At 53.6% G+C, this 18576-nt stretch overlaps 2 protein-coding genes across 3 annotated transcripts in view; both read left to right on the top strand.

Annotated features, from left to right (window-relative positions):
* GMPS (guanine monophosphate synthase) overlaps positions 1 to 6374 on the top strand; it is a 28120-nt gene extending 21746 nt beyond the window's left edge. For both annotated transcript variants that reach the window (XM_030280109.4, XM_072933182.1), the window contains 3 exons: positions 908 to 1038; positions 3418 to 3590; positions 5858 to 6374. In XM_030280109.4, coding sequence (XP_030135969.1) covers positions 908 to 1038; positions 3418 to 3590; positions 5858 to 5959 — 406 coding nt within the window. In that variant the 3' untranslated portion in view covers positions 5960 to 6374. The remainder of the gene's footprint in view (positions 1 to 907; positions 1039 to 3417; positions 3591 to 5857) is intronic.
* Positions 6375 to 13679: 7305 nt separating this feature from the next.
* KCNAB1 (potassium voltage-gated channel subfamily A regulatory beta subunit 1) overlaps positions 13680 to 18576 on the top strand; it is a 53106-nt gene continuing 48209 nt past the window's right edge. The window contains exon 1 of the mRNA XM_030279919.4: positions 13680 to 13966. Coding sequence (XP_030135779.3) covers positions 13695 to 13966 — 272 coding nt within the window. The 5' untranslated portion in view covers positions 13680 to 13694. The remainder of the gene's footprint in view (positions 13967 to 18576) is intronic.

The raw sequence follows: 18576 nt of genomic DNA, 5'->3' as shown, positions 1-18576 counted from the left end.
CCATCACTTTTCCAGCAGCTGAAGGTGCTTAGACGTGAAATCAGCTCTGGAGAATTATACCCCCCTTGCCTGGCTGTGGGATTTCTGCCAAAACCGCTTAGAATTGCTTATAGCAAAACTTGATTTTCTCACACAAGTGACACCTACTGACAGAGCTTTTACTCTGAAAGATGAGACCTGGGATTGCAAGGTACCTGTTTAAATGAAGTGCAGAGGGGACAAAAGGAGGCATAAATCAGGATTGCCTGTGCAGCTCCAGAGTATGTCAAAGAAGGAGAATAAAAGGCAGTTTCTGGCTTTAGAGCACTGCTGATTTTAAGCTCTGCTGGGTTCAGCGCTGTCCCCCTGAGCATCCCACAGCTCTGGGAGCTCTGCTCTCCCCAGGATCTTTGCAGGCTCCTCTGCTGTTGCAGGAGGGCACTGGCACAGTTGGGCCCCTGCCCAGCTGTGCTCACAGGCTTTGTTTGTGCATTCCAAACCCAAATCCACGGTGTAAACTGGCATATCTGTGTGCTTTGGACCTCAGACAAGTCCTCCTGGCTTGTGTCTGCGGGCTCACACTGCTGTGAGCACCTCGTGGTGAATCCATGCACGAGGCCAGTCGAACTCTGGTCCTTCTCCTGCAGCTTCTGAAACACAGGAACGAGATTAGAAACACAGAGCTGATGTGACTGCTGTGAATCCAGAAGATGCTTTGTTGCAGATGTGCTTCTGTAAATGTATAAATGGCAGTTAGTGCCCTGTGCTGAAACCCTTCGTTAACCCTTCATAGGGTGCAGCATTTAATGGGGGTTGGTGCTGTGCTGTTTGAAAACTGTGGGTGAAGCAGAACGTGGTGCTGTTTCTGGCTGTGCTCTGTCGCTGCAGAGGGCTGGAGCACCGTGGGGTTTTGTTCTGTGTGTTGCAGGGTCGTGTACGTGTTTGGCCCCCCTGTCAAGGAGCCCCCCACGGATGTCACCCCCACCTTCCTGACCACAGGAGTCCTCAGCACTTTACGCCAAGCTGACTTCGAGGCTCACAACATCCTCAGGGAGTCTGGTAGGTGCTGCACCTCATCCCAGGGTCACACCCGCGTTCCCAGGTCCCTGCAAACCCAGTGGGTGTAGTCAGAGTGGCACTATCAACATCTGCCAGCAGCTGTCTCCAAAAAAGTGATCAGTTAGTGGAATGGCAGTGACAATTTGTGTAAGCTGATAGCCAAAGGCCGGGAATTCATTTTAGGGGATTTGGGGGATTGACTTGCTTCTGACACATCGTGAAGCTCAAAGCTGTGGTGCTTCACTGCATATTTGTGCAAGAAGTACTGGCAGGCAGCTCAGTCACCCACACCCCTTCTCTTTGCTGATCTCAGTGTTTACCTGAGGTGAAGAAACCTGACACAGTTTTTAAATGCTGTGGGTTTTGGGGAAAGCCCAGATGCCAGGTGTTCCATGGGGGTGATGCTCACAGCCTGTGGTGGTTTCAGATTTCCGAAGTTGAAGTCAAAGCTGCAACCCCAGCCCTGCACAGCCAGGGAGAGTGGAGTCCCCTGGATGTGCCACACAGGCAGAGCCTGGGAATAAATAGTTCTGAGGTTCAGCCTCTTCAGTTTTTCACTGAATTACCTTTGGAGATGTGATCTGTGTGGGAAGCCCTGCCTGGATTTGGTATAAATCAAGTTACAACAGACCCTTGGCTCTGAGGATCCATAGTCAGGTTTGCAGAGCTGTGTGAACAGGATTTGTTCAGAATTAACCTCAAAAGGCTGAGATAACACTGTTGGCTGTGTTGGTAAAGCTGTAGCTGTGTCTCGCTCACTTTTGGTGGCACTTGGCTCTGTGTGAATGACTTGCTCCTAAAAATAAGCCTGGAGTTGTGGTTTAGTGAGAAAACCTCCCTGAGCAGCAGCTCAGGCCAGGGCTGAGGGAGGGAGCCTGAGCAACGTGAGCTCCACACACCTGGGTTTGGACCTTTAGCTCCTTGAAACAGGGAAATTGGGGAGCTGTGCACTGCCTTTCAGAGGAGATGTGGAAAAAACAGTGAAATGGGACTGGAGTTACCTGCCCACCACCAGCCAGGGATGCTGAGAGCTTTCTCCTGGGTGTTTCAAGGAATATTTCAAAGATTTTGAAATATTTGGGGAATATCTCTTTCTTGGGCTTGAAATGGGGACTGATAAAACCCCATGGTTTTATGTTGTGTGGGAAGAAGAGTGGCTCTTCCATTGATTCCCAGTTAATTACAGGGATGACACAGATTAGCTGGGATTTTTCTGTGTGCCTGCAAAGGCTGAGGATCATCTCGAGTGGCAATTTATAGAATCTCAAGAGTGGTTTGGGTTGGAAGGGACATTAGGGATCATCTGTCCAGGCCCTGGGGGCACTTTCCACTTATCCCAGGCTGCTCCAAGCCCCTTCCAGGGATGGGGCAGCCGCAGCTGCTCTGGGAACGTGTGCCAGGGCCTGCCCAGTGCCCTCCCAGTGCCCTCCCAGTGCCCCCAGTGCTGGTTTGCAGCTGTAGAGCTGCACCACTGCTGTGAGCCCAGGCTGTGGGACCAGAGGGAGCAAATCCCACAGGATGAGGGAGCAGATCCCCCAGAAGGTGGGAGCAGATTCCCCAGGAGATGAGGGAGCAGCTCCCACAGGATGAAGGGAGCAGATCCCCCAGAAGGTGGGAGCAGCTCCCATGGGAGATAAAGGAGCAGATCCCCCAGAAGGTGGGAGCAGCTCCCATGTGGGATGAAGGGAGCAGCTCCCGTGGGACGAGGTAGCAGCTCTCCCCCGGGACGAGGGAGCAGCTCCCATGTGGGATGAAGGAACAGATCCCCCAGAAGGTGGGAGCAGCTCCCATGGGAGATGAAGGGAGCAGCTCCCATGGGAGATGAAGGGAGTAGCTCCCATGTGGGATGAGGGAGCAGCTCCCATGTGGGATGAAGGGAGCAGCTCCCGTGGGATGAGGGAGCAGATCCCTGGGACAAGGGGAGCAGCTCCCATGGCTGATGAAGGAGCAGCTCCATGGGACAAAGAGGAGCAGCTGCCATGGCTGATGAGGGAGCAGATCCCTGGGACAAGGGGAGCAGCTCCCATGGCTGATGAGGGAGCAGCTGCCATGGCTGATGAGGGAGCAGCTGCCATGGCTGATGAGGGAGCAGCTCCGGTGGCTGATGAGGGAGCAGCTCTCCCCCGGGATGAGGGAGCAGCTCCCATGGCTGATGAGGGAGCAGCTCCCATGGCTGATGAGGGAGCAGCTCCCGTGGCTGATGAGGGAGCAGCTCCCATGGTTGATGAGGGAGCAGCTCCCATGGTTGATGAGGGAGCAGCTCCCTGGGACAAGGGGAACAGCTCCCATGGCTGATGAGGGAGCACTCCCGGCCGGGAGCCGTGCCCCGTGGCACCGTGCGGAGCTGGTGTCAGCGGTGCGTGTGCCCGTGTGCTGCAGGCTATGCTGGGAAGATCAGCCAGATGCCCATCATCCTGACCCCGCTGCACTTCGACCGGGACCCGCTGCAGAAGCAGCCCTCGTGCCAGCGGTCCGTGGTCATCCGGCCCTTCATCACCAGCGACTTCATGACGGGCGTCGCGGCCACGCCGGGCAGCGAGGTGCCCGAGGAGGTGAGCGCTGCTCTCGGGGCCACTGCTGGCACCAGCAGTGTGCCAGGCCTTGTTCCCCTAGCCTGGCAGCCAAAGGAGCGTGCAATGTGTCTGGTTGTGCTTTAAAGGTTGTGTATTTCCTCTTATCTAAACATTCTTTCTGTGACCTGCCGAGCCCGGCCTAGCAATCCACCATGGCCATCTGCCCTGGGCAGCTTCCACATTATAGACTCAAAACATACATAAATTGTATGTTTACAATTTATTACCAATTCCCATCACTCATGTTAGACCGTGAATCTCTACCTTAAACCAACAGAAAAGTGTCACCCTCACACCAAGACATGGAGGGCAAGAAGGAGAAGAAGGTCGGGACATGTCCAAATTCCTCCCGTCTTGCAGCCCCATGAACCCCATTCAAAAAGCCCCAAAATTCTACTTTTCCACCCTGTGTTAGTTCAAATACCACACTACTCAAACCCTTGTGGCTTGTAATTCCTCACACAGAGTTGGCAGTTTTTCCACAGGCTAAAATGGAAGCCACAGGTGTTTTTGACTTGGTGCCAGGGTCTGGGGGCAGCCAGAGGGATGTGCTGGACTCTGCCATGCTCCCCTCAGCCCCTGCTCACTGCAGCTTCCCTCTCACCCCCTCTGCCTTCACCTTGAGTTCCTTGCCCTTTTTTCTCTGTTATAAACAATCATTAGAATGTTGTGGCGTTTTGGGAAGAAAATCTAACAAAATGAGGGGCTGGCAGGTGGGTATGACAAACTTGAAGGCTTTCCAGCAGAGCTGAGCTAAAATACCACCAGTGAAAGAAGGAAGAATACCCCAGCCACTCCTGGGATTTGGAATTAATTTTTGCATCAGTAATTGGGGATTTCCTGACATTGGGAATTGCCTTTGTTTGGCACTTCTGCTTTTACTGGAACTTGCAGTTTAACATCTGAGTGTCCTGTTTGCTCTTTAGGTCCCTAAGAGGACTTGAGTCAGGTTCAAGCTCTTTTTTTCCCTAACTTTATCCATGTCAAATACTTTGTCCCTCTGGGAATGCACTGTAGGAGTAGGATTGACCTTTGATTTTAAACACACTTCAGGAGCACATGAGCACTGTTTAGTAATTGTATATAATTGAAGTCCTCTACTTTCAGGCAGCCTATCCATGCAAAGAGCAGTTCAGGTTGCCATGTGAACGACTGTCCCATTGTATAAAATGAGGATTCGTTTGACCTCAGTGTTTGTGTTTAGAAACCACCAAACACCACAAAACCCACCCCCAAACAAAAACCCTGCATTCTTCAAAATGAAAAATGGTCATTTTAAGGCTAGGTAGTAGTGTGGTGACTAAGTAATAGAGGTTACTTTTTAATATTTATGGGGAACATAGTAAATGTGCAATTTATAATTTCATTTTTTAATTTTTATTGTGCAATTTCATTGCACAAGCAATGCAGTGTTAATCTGTGCTTTCTCTATAAACAGCACAGCATGTCATGTAAGCGGTGTTGGGAACTGGGGGATTTTTAAGGAATCTGGATTTCCAAAAATCCTCCCAGGAGCTGCATCCTTGTTGCTGTTGAGGCAGGACGGGAATGAGAAGGCTGACTCTAAAGGCTGCTGAGAGTAAAATTTTGATTTATTTAAAATATATTGCTCTTTCATACCGAGCTTTGCAAAGGCTAAATCTGCTGCCCCTGGGACACCCCTGAACTTCTCAGGATGACCAAATGCTGCCCTGGAATATTGCTGCTAACATGGATCAGTTGTGAGCTCTGGAAGAAGCGCAGAGGTTTTCTTCCAGCTGGTTTGGTTTGGTTGGTGGCAGTGTGCTGATGGGCACAGGCTGTAGTAGTGTCGTGACTAAGTAATACAGGTTATTTATTAATATTTATGGGGAAAATAGTAAATGTGCAATTTATAATTTCTTTTTTTTTATTTTTATTGTGCAATTTTATTGCACAAGCAATGCAGTGTTAATCTGTGCTTTCTCTATAAACAGCACAGTGGTGTTGGGAACTGGGGGATTTTTAAGGAAGCTGAACTTCTCAGGATGATCAAATGCTGCCCTGGAATATTGCTGCTAACATGGATCAATTGTGAGCTCTGGAAGAAGCGCAGAGGTTTTCTTCCAGCTGGTTTGGTTTGGTTTGGTTTGGTTGGTGGCAGTGTGCTGATGGGCACAGGCTGTGGTGTCCAGCAGAACTGGTGTCAGCAGTTTGCCCTGCAGCTTTTCCAGGCTGATTTCCATCGGGTTTGTTTTCCCTGATGCTCTGCTTCCCCTCCACCGCAGGTGGTGCTGAAGATGGTGGCAGAGATCAAGAAGATCCCGGGCATCTCGCGGGTGATGTACGACCTGACCTCCAAGCCCCCGGGCACCACGGAGTGGGAGTAAGGGACTGTTCCCGAGTACTGTGTGAGTGTGAACCGATCACAAACCATTCCCAGTGTTGACATGCAGTACTGTGAAGGAGTGCCTGGAGCTGCTGCAGGGCCTGCATTGCTCTCCTGGAGCAGCTCTGCAGCCCGAGCCGGGCACGGCAGCGGCGTGGGGCTGAGGACTCTACGGGTAAATGACGCTGGCAGCGCTGCCAGGCCGGGCCCCTCTGCTTTGCCTTTGTCCCTCCGGTGCCCCTGTCCTGTTCCCTGTCCTCTCGGTGTCTCTTTGTTTTTGTACACTGTGTAAAAAGAAGCAGTTTATTTACTTCTACAGAAGCGTTGTTACGGCCCGGACGTGTAAGGGGAGTTAATTCTTTGTGACCAACCGCTTTGGGACGGATTTATTATAAATAAATATTTTGCCAAATGGAGTGGTGGGTGCCCTTGAGTCGTGCAGTGGCTGTGTGTGCCGTGTTCTGTGCCCTTGTTCTGTGCTCCTGGGTGCTGGGGCTGGTTGGCTGTCCCTGCTGGGCCACAGCAGAGCTCCCAGCCCTGCCCCTGGGGTGGCAGAAGGACAAAAATGGGGTGCAGGAGGGACAGCAGAGCTCCCAGCCCTGGCTGTGGGGTGCAGTGGGGACAGCAGAGCTCCCAGCCCTGCCCCTGGGGTGCCAGAAGGACAAATCTGGGGTGCAGGAGGGACAGCAGAGCTCCCAGCCCTGCCCCTGGGGTGCCAGGACAAACCTGGGGTGCAGGAGGGACAGCAGAGCTCCCAGCCCTGCCCCTGGGGTGGCAGAAGGACAAAAATGGGGTGCAGGAGGGACAGCAGAGCTCCCAGCCCTGGTTCTGGGGTGCCAGAAGGACAAACCTGGGGTGCAGGAGGGACAGCAGAGCTCCCAGCCCTGGCCCTGGGGTGCCAGGACAAACCTGGGTTTTCAGTTCAAGCAGTTGTGTTTTGTTCAGCTGCCAGATCTCTGTAGTATTATGGGGTAAAATACTTGGGTTAAACTGTTCAGCACCATGGAGTATTTCATGGCTGTAGCTCCTCTCTGCCCTCGCCTGGATTTGTGAACTGGAATGATATTCAAAGTGTTTGTTCTATATTTTTGATGGCACGCATTTTCCTGTTCCTACATTCCCTGCCCACACGTTATGGAAATGGGGTTTGGAACTTTCTGCTCCTAGGAAATGCCTGGCTGGTGTAGATGTGGTTTTTTGGCTGTGTCACTGAGGGGGTGGCGTGTCCCAGCCGGTGCTCTGGGGCTGCTGGGGACACGGGGGGCAGGAATTGGGGTGGGGGGCTCTGCCTCCCCTCCAGCCCTGCTCCGGGAGGGTTTGGCAGCTTGATCTGAATGCACAATTCAGTCACCTCTTTCCAACAGGGGGTGGTGATCTGCACCCACAGCTGTCACAGCCTCTCGTGCTGATCGATTCCTGTGCTGCAGGGTGGCTCTGTGCTGCTCAGACCCTGCACAGGGGTGGCTGTGGGGCAGCACCTGGCCTGGCAGGTGAAGCTGACCTCAAAGGGAGCTCCCAGTGAGGTTTTGTGCACTTTGGTTTGGTGGGAAAGGCTGGGGGCAGCTGCTGGGTGACATCTCGCTCCAAAGGGTGCAGAGCCACGAGCTGAATCTTGAGAGATTCAAGAGAAGAAGGCAGAACCCCCTCAGCTCTCACAGCACCAGGCTCGTCCTCGTGGCTGCCACTGCGGGGTTGCCTTGACAGCAAACAAGCAAAGCTGAAAGAATCACTAAAAATAATGCAAATAATACCGAGAGCTCTGCAGCCCAGCCCCTGCTGCGTTCTGCCCAGGCTGTCCCTGCACAGCTGCAGTTTGTGCTGCAGGGGAGCTGCTGCCCTGGGACACCCCTGCAGCTCCTCTGCAGTTTGTGCTGCACGGCAGCTGCTGCCCTGGGACACCTCTGCAGTTTGTGCTGCTGCCCTGGGACACCCCTGCAGCTCCTCTGCAGTTTGTGCTGCAGGGCAGCTGCTGCCCTGGACACCCCTGCAGCTCCCCTGGGCAGGAACCCTCAGTTCACCCTTGGAAAAATCCTCCCAGGAGCTGCATCCTTGTTGCTGTTGAGGCAGGACGGGAATGAGAAGGCTCTTGACTCTAAAGGCTGCTGAGAGTAAAATTTTGATTTATTTAAAATATATTGCTCTTTCATACAGAGCTTTGCAAAGGCTAAATTTATTGGTCTTAAAGTGAAAAAAACCCAACCAACAAGCATTGGTTCAGAGTGCTTGATGCACAGTGATAGAATTAACTATAAACAGTGTGAGAACAAGAGAGATAAAGCATTATTTACATTATTTTCCAGCTCTTTCTCAGGCTTTTGCCTGGCTAGAAACTCTCAGTTTCTTTCTTTGACTGAATCTGAGACCCACACACCCTGGCCTGGGCACCCTGGCTGCCCTGGGCTGCTTCCCTCTGTCCCTGGAGCTGGGCAGCAGCCCTGCCCTTCTCAGCTCTGCAGGTGGAAATTGAATATTCTAGGTGTGAGCTACTGCCCTGTGAGTCAAAATGTCTGTTGGGAGTGGGGTCTGTGCCCTGTGCCCATCCCAGCAGCTCTGGGGGTTTCTGTGCCACCCCTGTGCCCTGCACAGCACACCCCTCCACATCATCCTCTGCTCACATCTCTTAAAAACCAGCCCTGCCCAGCACCTGCTTTACAAACTAATTCCTGTAGCTGCCCCGTACAGTTGTTCACCCTGAGTCTTCAGTGAAACACGTCAGCAAATAGAGGAATTTTTATCAGCCTCAATTTTTAACATTTTTCTGCTTGTGAAATGATAAACTACTGTGAGCCTTAATTTTTATCCACAAATAAAAATATTGTGTTTGAACCTTGGTGTGACTCTTTTTATATTTTATTTTTAAGGGCTTATGTGTAAAAATACATGATGAACAGGGGTGTGTTTTGGGTTGAGCAAGCTGTTATGGATGTAATTGATTTAAATGTCTGCTCGAGAGCCCCTTTAGAGCTCCACAGAGGATGTTTCTCCTTTCCCAAGTGGTTGGGAATACAGAGATCAATATAAAGCTGCTTGCAGGATTTCTTCCTTTTTTTCAATGTTATTTAGGGTGGAAAAAAACCGTTGTGGGGTAAATGAAGCTCAGAGGAGAGCTGGGTCTGAGTTGTGGGTTAATCACAGAGAAGGCTGTGGCTCTGCCCTGTGGGGGTTCTGCCCAGGAATGATGTTCTGAGCAGCCTTTATCCCCTGGGAAATGCTCCCAGCGCTGCTTTTGCAGTAATTCTGTCACAGTTTGGGCGAGGTGACCTGGAACAAGGCACTGACAAGGGCCCAGCTGCTTTTTTGGGGCTGGAGCTGGCCCAGCTGTCGGGGTTCTGGTGTGGAGGGGGGATGCTGCTCAGGAATTGGGGGAATTTGGGGGAAAGAGGAGGTTTCCTGGGTGAACACTGGAGCGGTGCCCACCTGGGCACTCAGTGGCAGAGCCCAGGGCTGAGGGAAAAGCTCGGGGGGCTCAGCAGCAGCCCTGGGGTGGGCAGAGCAGGGAGCCAGCAGCCCCACATCAGCCCCAGGCTCGGGGCTGCCACTCGGGATGATCTCTGTGCTCTGCAGAGCTGGGGTTTATTTTTATTTTTAGTCCCTGTGCGGTGCTGATTGCCGTGGCAGTGCCACCAGGGCTGTGCTGGGGTGGGGACAGGGCTGTGGGGTGGGGGGACAGCTCCGTGTGCCCTGTCTGCTCCAGGCTGTGGGTGCAGCTCCCAGCCAGAGCCCCCAGACACAATCCCCCGGGCACAGGGGCTGGCCAGGAGCAGGATCCATCCTGAGTGAACTTTGGGAGTTCATCCTGGGATCCCTCATCCACCCAGCAAGGAACCCACTGCTCTGAATTCACCTTGGGAGCCTTCATCCTCCCAGCAGGGACCCACTGCTCAGAGCATCTCTGAATTCATCCTGGGAACCTGTGGGAACCCAGGGCTTCCCTCTGGCTGCCCTAGCAGGTCTGGGACCCTTCAGGGGTCAGGAACCCCCCTGGACAGAGCCCCCAGAGACACTGGCTGTGATCTCTGGCCATGGAAAAGAGTTTTCAATCTTACAGGATGAATTACAAGCTTTGAGTGTTTGATAAGAGTAATAATTCAGTGTGGCACGGGTGCAAGAGTAAAATTTTAGGATTCTAGATAAGGGGTCCAGAGGGGACAAGATGGAGGAAATTGGGTGTGCCTTGTCCTTTTTCTCCTTCTTCATGCCCTCCATGTTTCACTGTGGTGTTGGCATTTTTCTGTTGGTTCAGGCTGGGGACACACTGTCCAACGTAGGTGACAGATATTGGCACGTTATTGTAAATCCAGCACAGGGAGTTTGTGGTATTTAATGTTTGTACCATCCCACTGAGGGCAGAGCCCCACACGCTGCCCTGCAGGACAGAGCTGCGGCAGGGCAGCAGAACATGTTAGAGATAAACAGAATAAACAACCTTGAAACAGCACAGACCAATTATGGCTTCTGCTTTGGCAGCGGGGCTGACAGACAGAGACTTTCTGCAATCTCGGAATCATCAATACACACAGATTCCGACAGGAGCCTCCATCCTCCCAGCAGGAACCCACAGGAACTCAGTTCCAGCAGCTCAGCCTCTGGTGTGAAATCCATGCAGAAAAGCAAAGCTCTGGTTGTTTCTGCACCCTCTGGTGCTGGCTGAGCTGCTCAGGGTGGGTCAGGCCCAGCACAGCCCCAGGGAGCTGCTGTGGGTGCCTGGGCTCTCCTTGGCTGGGAGAACTTTCCCTTCTCATCACGGCTGCTCGGTGCAGCTCAGAGCAAACCCCGAGGAGCTGCTCTGCTGCTGAGTGACCCCCTGAACCCAGCCAAGAGGGGAAAACGAGTTAATTAACACAGCCAGGAATTTCCCTCTTCTCTGGGGCGTGCTGGGACTGCCCTCTGGCCCTACAATCCCATCTAGAAATTGTTGGAGAAGATAAAAGGCTGCAGAGAGCCGCTTGCGGGTCAGATTTAATTTCAGGAGATTGGCTGCTGTGCCCTGCTGCCCTTCAGGAGGCAGCTGCAGCTCCCCAGTGGGATTTGGGTTAGGTGAGGCAGGAGCTCTGGCCACGGACAGCAGCACAAAACTTCCCAATTGTCACAGCAGGAGACCCCCAAACCAGTAACAATTAGCACTGACTCTAATTTACAGAAGGTGGATCAATCTCTTTATTATATATATATATATATATATATATATCATTATTGAGAAACTCATTGTATTTATGGGCAGATATGATCCACCTGCAGGAGATCCCCAAACCAGTAACAATTAGCACTGACTCTGTGATTTACACAAAGTTGATCAATCTCATTATTATATATTATATATTATATATTTTACAATACATTTTAAGAAGAGACAGAGAAATTTTCAAACCCTGGTGTAATTTCTTAATGAATTTAAGTTCTACAATATCATATAATTAATATAATAATCAGTTATCATTCATAATGAGCTAAACGTGGTTCTGTACATTTATACAGTGTACAGGCAAGTTAGAAATGCATCATTTTGGTATGTATTACTTTAAGAGATGGTCAAAGTAAAAGGAATATAAAGGAATATAAAAGGAATATAGAAGGAGTGCAGAAGGCAGGAGGAGCCCCAGCCCTGAGCAGGGATCAGTTTGAGGTGTTGCTCCCTGGAGCATCACAGCCAGGTCCTGTGTCAGCGGTGCAGGAGGGGTTTTTTGGGGGGGAGTTTGGGTTCCAGCATCAATATTTCACAGCAGCTTCGCTTGCAGGAAATCAATCATCCTGCAATTTTTATAAGGGAGCCGGGCTCTCCTTACGTGCAGCAGCGGGGAACGAGCGGCGCACAAAGGCCCACGACACCCTCAGTGAGAGATGGCGAGCGAAAAATCACCACAGCCACTGGCCTTTACTCACCTGGGAGCTGCCCGGAGCTTTTACTCACCTGGGAACTGGCTGGGAGCCTTTACTCACCCGTGGGGAGCCTTTACTCACCCGTGAGGAGCCTTTACTCACCCATGGGGAGCCTTTACTCACCCATGGGAAACCTTTACTCACCCATGAGGAGCCTTTACTCACCCATGAGGGGCCTTAACTCACCCCTGAGGAGCCTTTACTCACCCATGAGGGGCCTTTACTCACCCGTGAGGAGCCTTTACTCACCCATGAGGAGCCTTTACTCACCCATGAGGGGCCTTTACTCACCCATGGGGAGCCTTTACTCACTCGTGAGGAGCCTTTACTCACCCATAGGGAGCCTTAACTCACCCATGAGGAGCCTTTACTCACCCATGAGGAGTCTTTACTCACCCGTGAGGAGCCTTTACTCACCCATGAGGAGCCTTTACTCACCCATGAGGGGCCTTTACTCACCCGTGAGGAGCCTTTACTCACCCATGAGGAGCCTTTACTCACCCATGAGGGGCCTTTACTCACCCGTGAGGAGCCTTTACTCACCCGTGGGGAGCCTTTACTCACCCATGAGGAGCCTTTACTCACCCATGAGGAGCCTTTACTCACCCATGAGGAGCCTTTACTCACCCATGAGGTGGCCCCACTTTGGGGTGGCCCCACTTTGGTGTGGCCCCGCTGTGGGGTGATTCCAGAGCTTTGGGGTGATTCCAGCGCTTTGGGGTGGCCCTGCTGTGGGGTGACCATGCTTTGGGGTGGCCCCGCTTTGGGGTGACCATGCTTTGGGGTGACCATGCTTTGGGGTGGCCCCGCTGTGGGGTGGCCCCGCTTTGGGGTGATTCCAGCGTTTTGGGGTGATTCCAGCGCTTTGGGGTGGCCCCGCTTTGGGGTGACCCCGCTTTGGGGTGACCCCGCTGTAGGGTGGCCCCGCTTTGGGGTGGCCCCGCTTTGGGGTGATTCCAGCGCTTTGGGGTGACCATGCTTTGGGGTGGCCCCGCTTTGGAGTGGCCCTGCTGTGGGGTGACCCCGCTTTGGGGTGACCCTGCTGTGGGGTGATTCCAGCACTTTGGGGTGATTCCAGCGATTTGGGGTGGCCCCGTTTTGGGGTGATTCCAGCGCTTTGGGGTAATTCCAGCGTTTTGGGGTGATCCCAGCGCTTTTGAGCAGCACCTTTCCGCCCCCGCTGTCCCGGCGGGTTTTGCCCTCTCGCACACGGCCGTGCCCCGAAGTGGCCGCTGCGATTAGAGCCGTAATCTCCGTGCCAGTTTGACATTCCCGAGCGGAGAGGGGAATTAACGCCATCCCCGCGCCCTCCCTCTCCTCCATTTAACAAACGCCCTTTGCTCGGGAGCCGTCGGAACTTTGTTCTCATCCTGAGGGGAACCAAATCCCCAAATTCCCGCAGATCCCCTGGAGAATGGAACTGCTGCCGGACGGGGCGAGCCGGGCAGCTGCAGGGGGAGGAAGAGGAGGAGGAGGAGGAGGAGGAGGAGGAGGAGGGAGCGATGGGCACGGGATGCTCGGGCACCAACCACGCCGCATTTACCCGGGCCACCCACGTGGGCGAGGGTTCGCCCTCAAGGTGACACGTGTGGCTTCAGTGCCACGTTTAAGGGCAGCCGGATGCGCTTTCCAGAAGCCTCCAGGCACAGCCCTGGCTGGTCCCGGGCCAGCAGGGGCCGTGCCCGCCGGGATGCTGCCAGGGGCCGTGCCCCGGGCCCTGGCACACCGCTACAGACGGCTCCGTGAGTCGGTGGCAGCTCTCCTCTGCGGTTAAACCCCGCAGCATCCACGGCTCTGATTACAGCCCTGAGACCGCAGCAGGAGCCGCTGGCCTCGGATGCTCGGAGGACCCAGCCGGGATGCTGGCGGCTCGCACGGGCACCGTGGGCGGCAAGGGAGCCGAGGAGGCGCTGAAGCTGCGGAAACAGTCGGTGCTGTCCGTGGGCAGCCGGGAGCGAGCCCTGCGGAGCTCGGCCGAGGGCAGCAAGGAGGGCCGGGCACGGCCCGGGCAGCCCCAGCAGCGGGCACGGCGCCTGGCGCTGCTGCGGGAGCTGGAGATGAGCTGGTACCTGCGGCTGTGCGAGCTGTCCCACGAGTTCACCATCGCCTACACCACCGGCATGCCACACAGGTACGTCCTGCCCCGCCACTGCCCGGCCTGGCCGCGATAATCGCGACAGTGGCGGTGATAACGGCAATAGCGACAACAGCAATAGCGACAACAGCAACAATAATAACCATAGTGATAATAGTAGAAACCTCTCTGGCTTTGCAAGTCCGATTTTTCCGGTTATTAATGCCATAGTGATAGGAGTAGAAAGCTCTCTGGCTTTGCAAGTCCGATTTTTCCGGTTATTAATGCTCTACAGAGATGAATATCCTGCAAACTTTGATGATTCCCAGAACTTCTCCAGCGCAAGCCGCGCGTGGTTGTTGAGCCTTGTTCCTCACTTGGCCAAGGGACAGTGGCTTTGTTTGTGTTTTGAACAGAGTAGAAAAGTTGCTGTGTCGAGCAGGGGCCGTGTGGGTGGCAGGAGGGTCCCCGGCCCCTGTCCCTGCCCGAGGCTCAGCCTGGGAAGGAGCCCCCGGGAGGGGGAACCTGCGGTCGCTGCTTCTCTCGTCCCATCGGTCTTAAATGTCGCAGCCTCCAGAATCTGATCTGCTCCTTTAAAAAAATATAAGGGGATCTTGGTATTAGTGGAAATTAGACGTGCGAGTCTCTAATCTCCTGTGCGGGGTCAGACCCTCACTGAAATCGGAACCTCAGCAGGAACTGCCCGGCTGCTGCTGCCCGAGGCCGGAGGGGAGGGGAGGGGAGGGGAGGCTTCTCCTTCCCCTTCTCCTTTCCCTGGGGGGCTTCTCCTTCCCCTTTCCCTGGGGGGTTTCTCCTTCCCCTTTCCCTGGGGGGTTTCTCCTTCCCCTTTCCCTGGGGGGCTTCTCCTTCCCTTTCCCTGCGGATTTCTCCTTCTCCTTCCCTTTCCCTGGGGGTTTCTCGTTCTCCTTCCCCTTCCCTGGGGGGCTTTTCCTTCCCTTTCCCTGAGGGGCTTCTCCTTCCCTCCCCTCCCAGCAGCCGGGATTCCAGCTGAGAATCAGCAGAGACCCTCCCCAGTGCCAGGCAGGATGGGGGTGCCTGCAGTGCCCACACAAACTGAGCTCTGGCAGATGTGCTGGGGTGAGAAATTAATAGGAATAAGAAATGAATGGGAATACGACAATAAAAATGAGGAATGGGATAAGCGGAAGGAAAAGGAAGCAAAACTGGGAGAAGGAGCAAGTGAGTGTTGATGCAGGAACGTTCAGGAGCCCTGGGACACAGCAGGGACAGCCCTGGGACACAGCAGGGACAGCCCTGGGACACAGCAGGGACAGCCCTGGGACACTCTCCTGAGTGTCCTTGGGCTGCAGAGAGCTGGGCTGAGATCCCCCCTGCACCCCCATGGGATCAGCGCTGTGAGAACAGGACCCCATCCCTGGGCAGGACCCTCCCGAGGACACCCAGGGCCACCCAGGCCCTGATGTGACAGTCACACCAGAAGAATAACGGGGTAATCCCACTGTTCCTGCCAAACTCCCCTCTGTGACATTGAATTAGGAGCTTTTCAAATGTATTCTGGGGTTGGGATCAGTCTTTCTTTATCTGCTTTGAAAGATTTAAGGATTAGTTGAGTTCATGATACATCCATCACTTGATTATTTAACTTATTTTTCTAATGTATTTGGGGCTGAAATGGGGTGAGTTTTTAAAATAGAAGAGTCTCGGACATCTGCCCCAGTGGCATGAACCAGACCTTGGCAGGACTGCTGTGACCAGGGAAGGTCAGTGTGGCCCTGCTGGGTGTTGCAGGGATGAGGAGCATGAAGACCAGGGTTGGACAGGGCTTGGGGACAGTGGAAGGTGTCCCTGCCGTGGCAGGGGAGTTTGGAATGAGATGGTGTTTAAGGTCCTTTCCAGGCCAAGCCAGAACCTCTTTGTTTGCTGTTCAGCAGTGCTGGGATCATGGTTAACATCCCCATTTCACTCATATGGCCTGGCACAGCCCCGGTGCTGCAGAGGGTCCCAGAGCAGGTAACCCCAGCTGTGAGAGCTCAGTGCTCTGACAGAACAAGATGTTCTGTGAGCTGCAGAGGAGGTGCCTGCAGAGCTCCTCTGGGCAGCCCAGGGCCTGAAATACACCCTGGGAGAATATCTGGTGTGTGTTTATTGGCCTTGGGTCGAATCCCAAGCAAATATTTCTCATTTTCTAAATATAAGACCTGGGAAATGGGGTCAGTGCTCTGTTCCCACCAGCACTCCCTCACCCCTGAGGGATGGACTGAGAGCCCAAACCCCTGGCTGGGCTCAGGCTGGGAAATCTGTGGGGTTTGGGCTGGAAAGGGTGTCCAAGGGAAAGGGTGACATCCCTCCAGGAGCTGGAACAGCCTGGGCACAGGGGGTGCTGGCTGGGGATGGTGGGTGAAGAGACATTGGTCATTGTGCTTTGCTTCCAAAGAGGTTCCCTTTTAAAGGATCATGTCCTGCATGGAGAGTTTACTGGTTCTCTCTGCTTCTAAGAAAAGCAAATTTTCTTTGAAACATTTGCTTTCCCAGGAGGCTGATCTTTGCCCATGGCTAGTCTGAGCTTAAATCTGAAATAAGACACTGGGGCTGGTATTTGTATGGATCCAGCTCGGCTGTGTCCCAGATTTTGCTGCTGGATGGGGAAGTTTGGTGATGATGTCCAGGGACGAGTGGGGCTGTGAAAGAGCAGTTTTGGAGCCTGCCAGAAGTGGCAAAGGGCTTCGTGGCACGGTGCTGCTGGGCCAGCTGGGCACCCTTGGAGCACGCTGGGGTTGGAGGGAGGGAGCTGAGCCCACAGTGTGGGGATGAAATGGGGCAGTGGCCCAAGGCCATGCGTGGCAGCACATCTCTCTCCCTCTCAGGATTTTTCATAGAGGTGCACGGAGAGGAATGAAAGAGAAAACAATTTCTATTTCTGCTCCTTGTTTTTCCCATGTGGAATGTGTTTGGGGAATTGTTTCCCTGGGGTGAGTGCTTGGTTGGGTTCTGGTGAGGATTGTTTGAGCCTGATGGCCAATCCAATCCAATCCAATCCAATCCAATCCAATCCAATCCAATCCAATCCAACCCAACCCAATCCAATCCAACCCAACCCAATCCAATCCAATCCAATCCAATCCAACCCAACCCAATCCAACCCAACCCAACCCAACCCAACCCAACCCAATCCAACCCACTGGGGCTGGGCTCTCAGAGAGGGTCACAAGTTGTGTGAGAGTCAGAGAAAGTAGTATGTAGTTTTAGTATCCTCCTTTTATATAGTATATTAATGTATTTTAGCATAGTTATAATAAAGAAATCATTCAGCCTTCTGAGTTGAGTCAGACATTATCATTTTTTCCCATTGGGTTCACTGCATTTACAACAGCCATGCATGGGCATCCCTGGGCTGTGGAGCTGGGCAGGAGAAATCCCGGGGCTGGCAGGGGCACTGCTGTCCCCAGGAGATCCTCTCTTTACCTGGAAACTCGACACCCTTTCCTGAGAAATTCCTTTGCTCCTTCTGGTGATCCTAATCCCACAGCTGTGGGACAGAGCACGGTTGTGTTTGGAAAGGTTGGTGTCCTTTTCAGGACAGGAAAATCCCCATTTAGCTGGTTTCTCCCCAATTCTGCACTTTCCACAGTGCTGACCCACGCAGACACGATGTAAAGGTGCTCCTCACGGGGAGCAGAGGTGCTCACGGTGCTGCAGGGAGGGCTGGGACCCCTGCTGAATGCCCTGTGCTGTCTCTGTGTCCTTCTGCACCAAAAACTGCCCAGCCCGGGGAGAAACCTGCCCACAGCCTGGGGAGAAAACTTCTGTAGGCTTGGGGGGGATGGAGAGGGAGTTTTCAATCTATAGAAAAATGTAATTAATGAGAGCCTGTGGGACCGGTGTGGGGGCAGCTGGGGCTGGCTGCAGGAGCCCTGCACACCTTCAGCCTCCTCTGTCTGGGCTTAGTGAGGGAGTGTCCCTCATTCAGCAGAGCCATCAGTCATGGGCAAACAGAGCTTGTGCTTAATTCCTGCTGGAGCTGATGGATTCGAGCCCCTGCTCCCTTCTAAGTGTGCACATTTTTCACTGCTGACAGGAGCAGCCGTGACTTTCTGCACTTCCCACGTCTCCAGAGATTTGTCCTGTGGGACAGGGGCTGCTGCTGAGGGCAGGGATGCACTTCCCACATCTCCAGGGATTTATCCTGTGGGACAGGGGCTGGCCATGGGGCTCTGCTGAGGGCAGGAATGCAATTCCCACATCTCCAGATTTATCCTGTGGGACAGGGGCTGGCCATGGGGCTCTGCTGAGGGCAGGGATGCACTTCCCACATCTCCAGAGGTTTGTCCTGTGGGACAGGGGCTGCTGCTGAGGGCAGGGATGCACTTCCCACATCTCCAGAGATTTAACCTGTGGGACAGGGGCTGCTGCTGAGGGCAGGGATGCACTTCCCACATCTCCAGAGATTTAACCTGTGGGACAGGGGGTGGCCATGGGGCTCTGCTGAGGGCAGGGATGCAATTCCCACATCTCCAGAGGTTTTTTATCCTGTGGGACAGGGGCTGGCCATGGGGCTCTGCTGAGGGCAGGGATGCTCCAGCAGCTCCCACCTGCTGCTTCTACAGGGTCTTTTCCAGAAGTGCAGGGATCTTCTGTCTGACTGTGAGCTTGGACATTTCCTTTTCTTCTTCTGCCTCCTGGATGTT

The sequence above is a fragment of the Taeniopygia guttata genome, chromosome 9 (genome assembly GCF_048771995.1).
Source record: "Taeniopygia guttata chromosome 9, bTaeGut7.mat, whole genome shotgun sequence".
In the NCBI taxonomy this organism is placed as follows: Eukaryota; Metazoa; Chordata; class Aves; order Passeriformes; family Estrildidae; genus Taeniopygia; species Taeniopygia guttata.
This window is presented reverse-complemented; position numbering and strand designations above follow the sequence as displayed.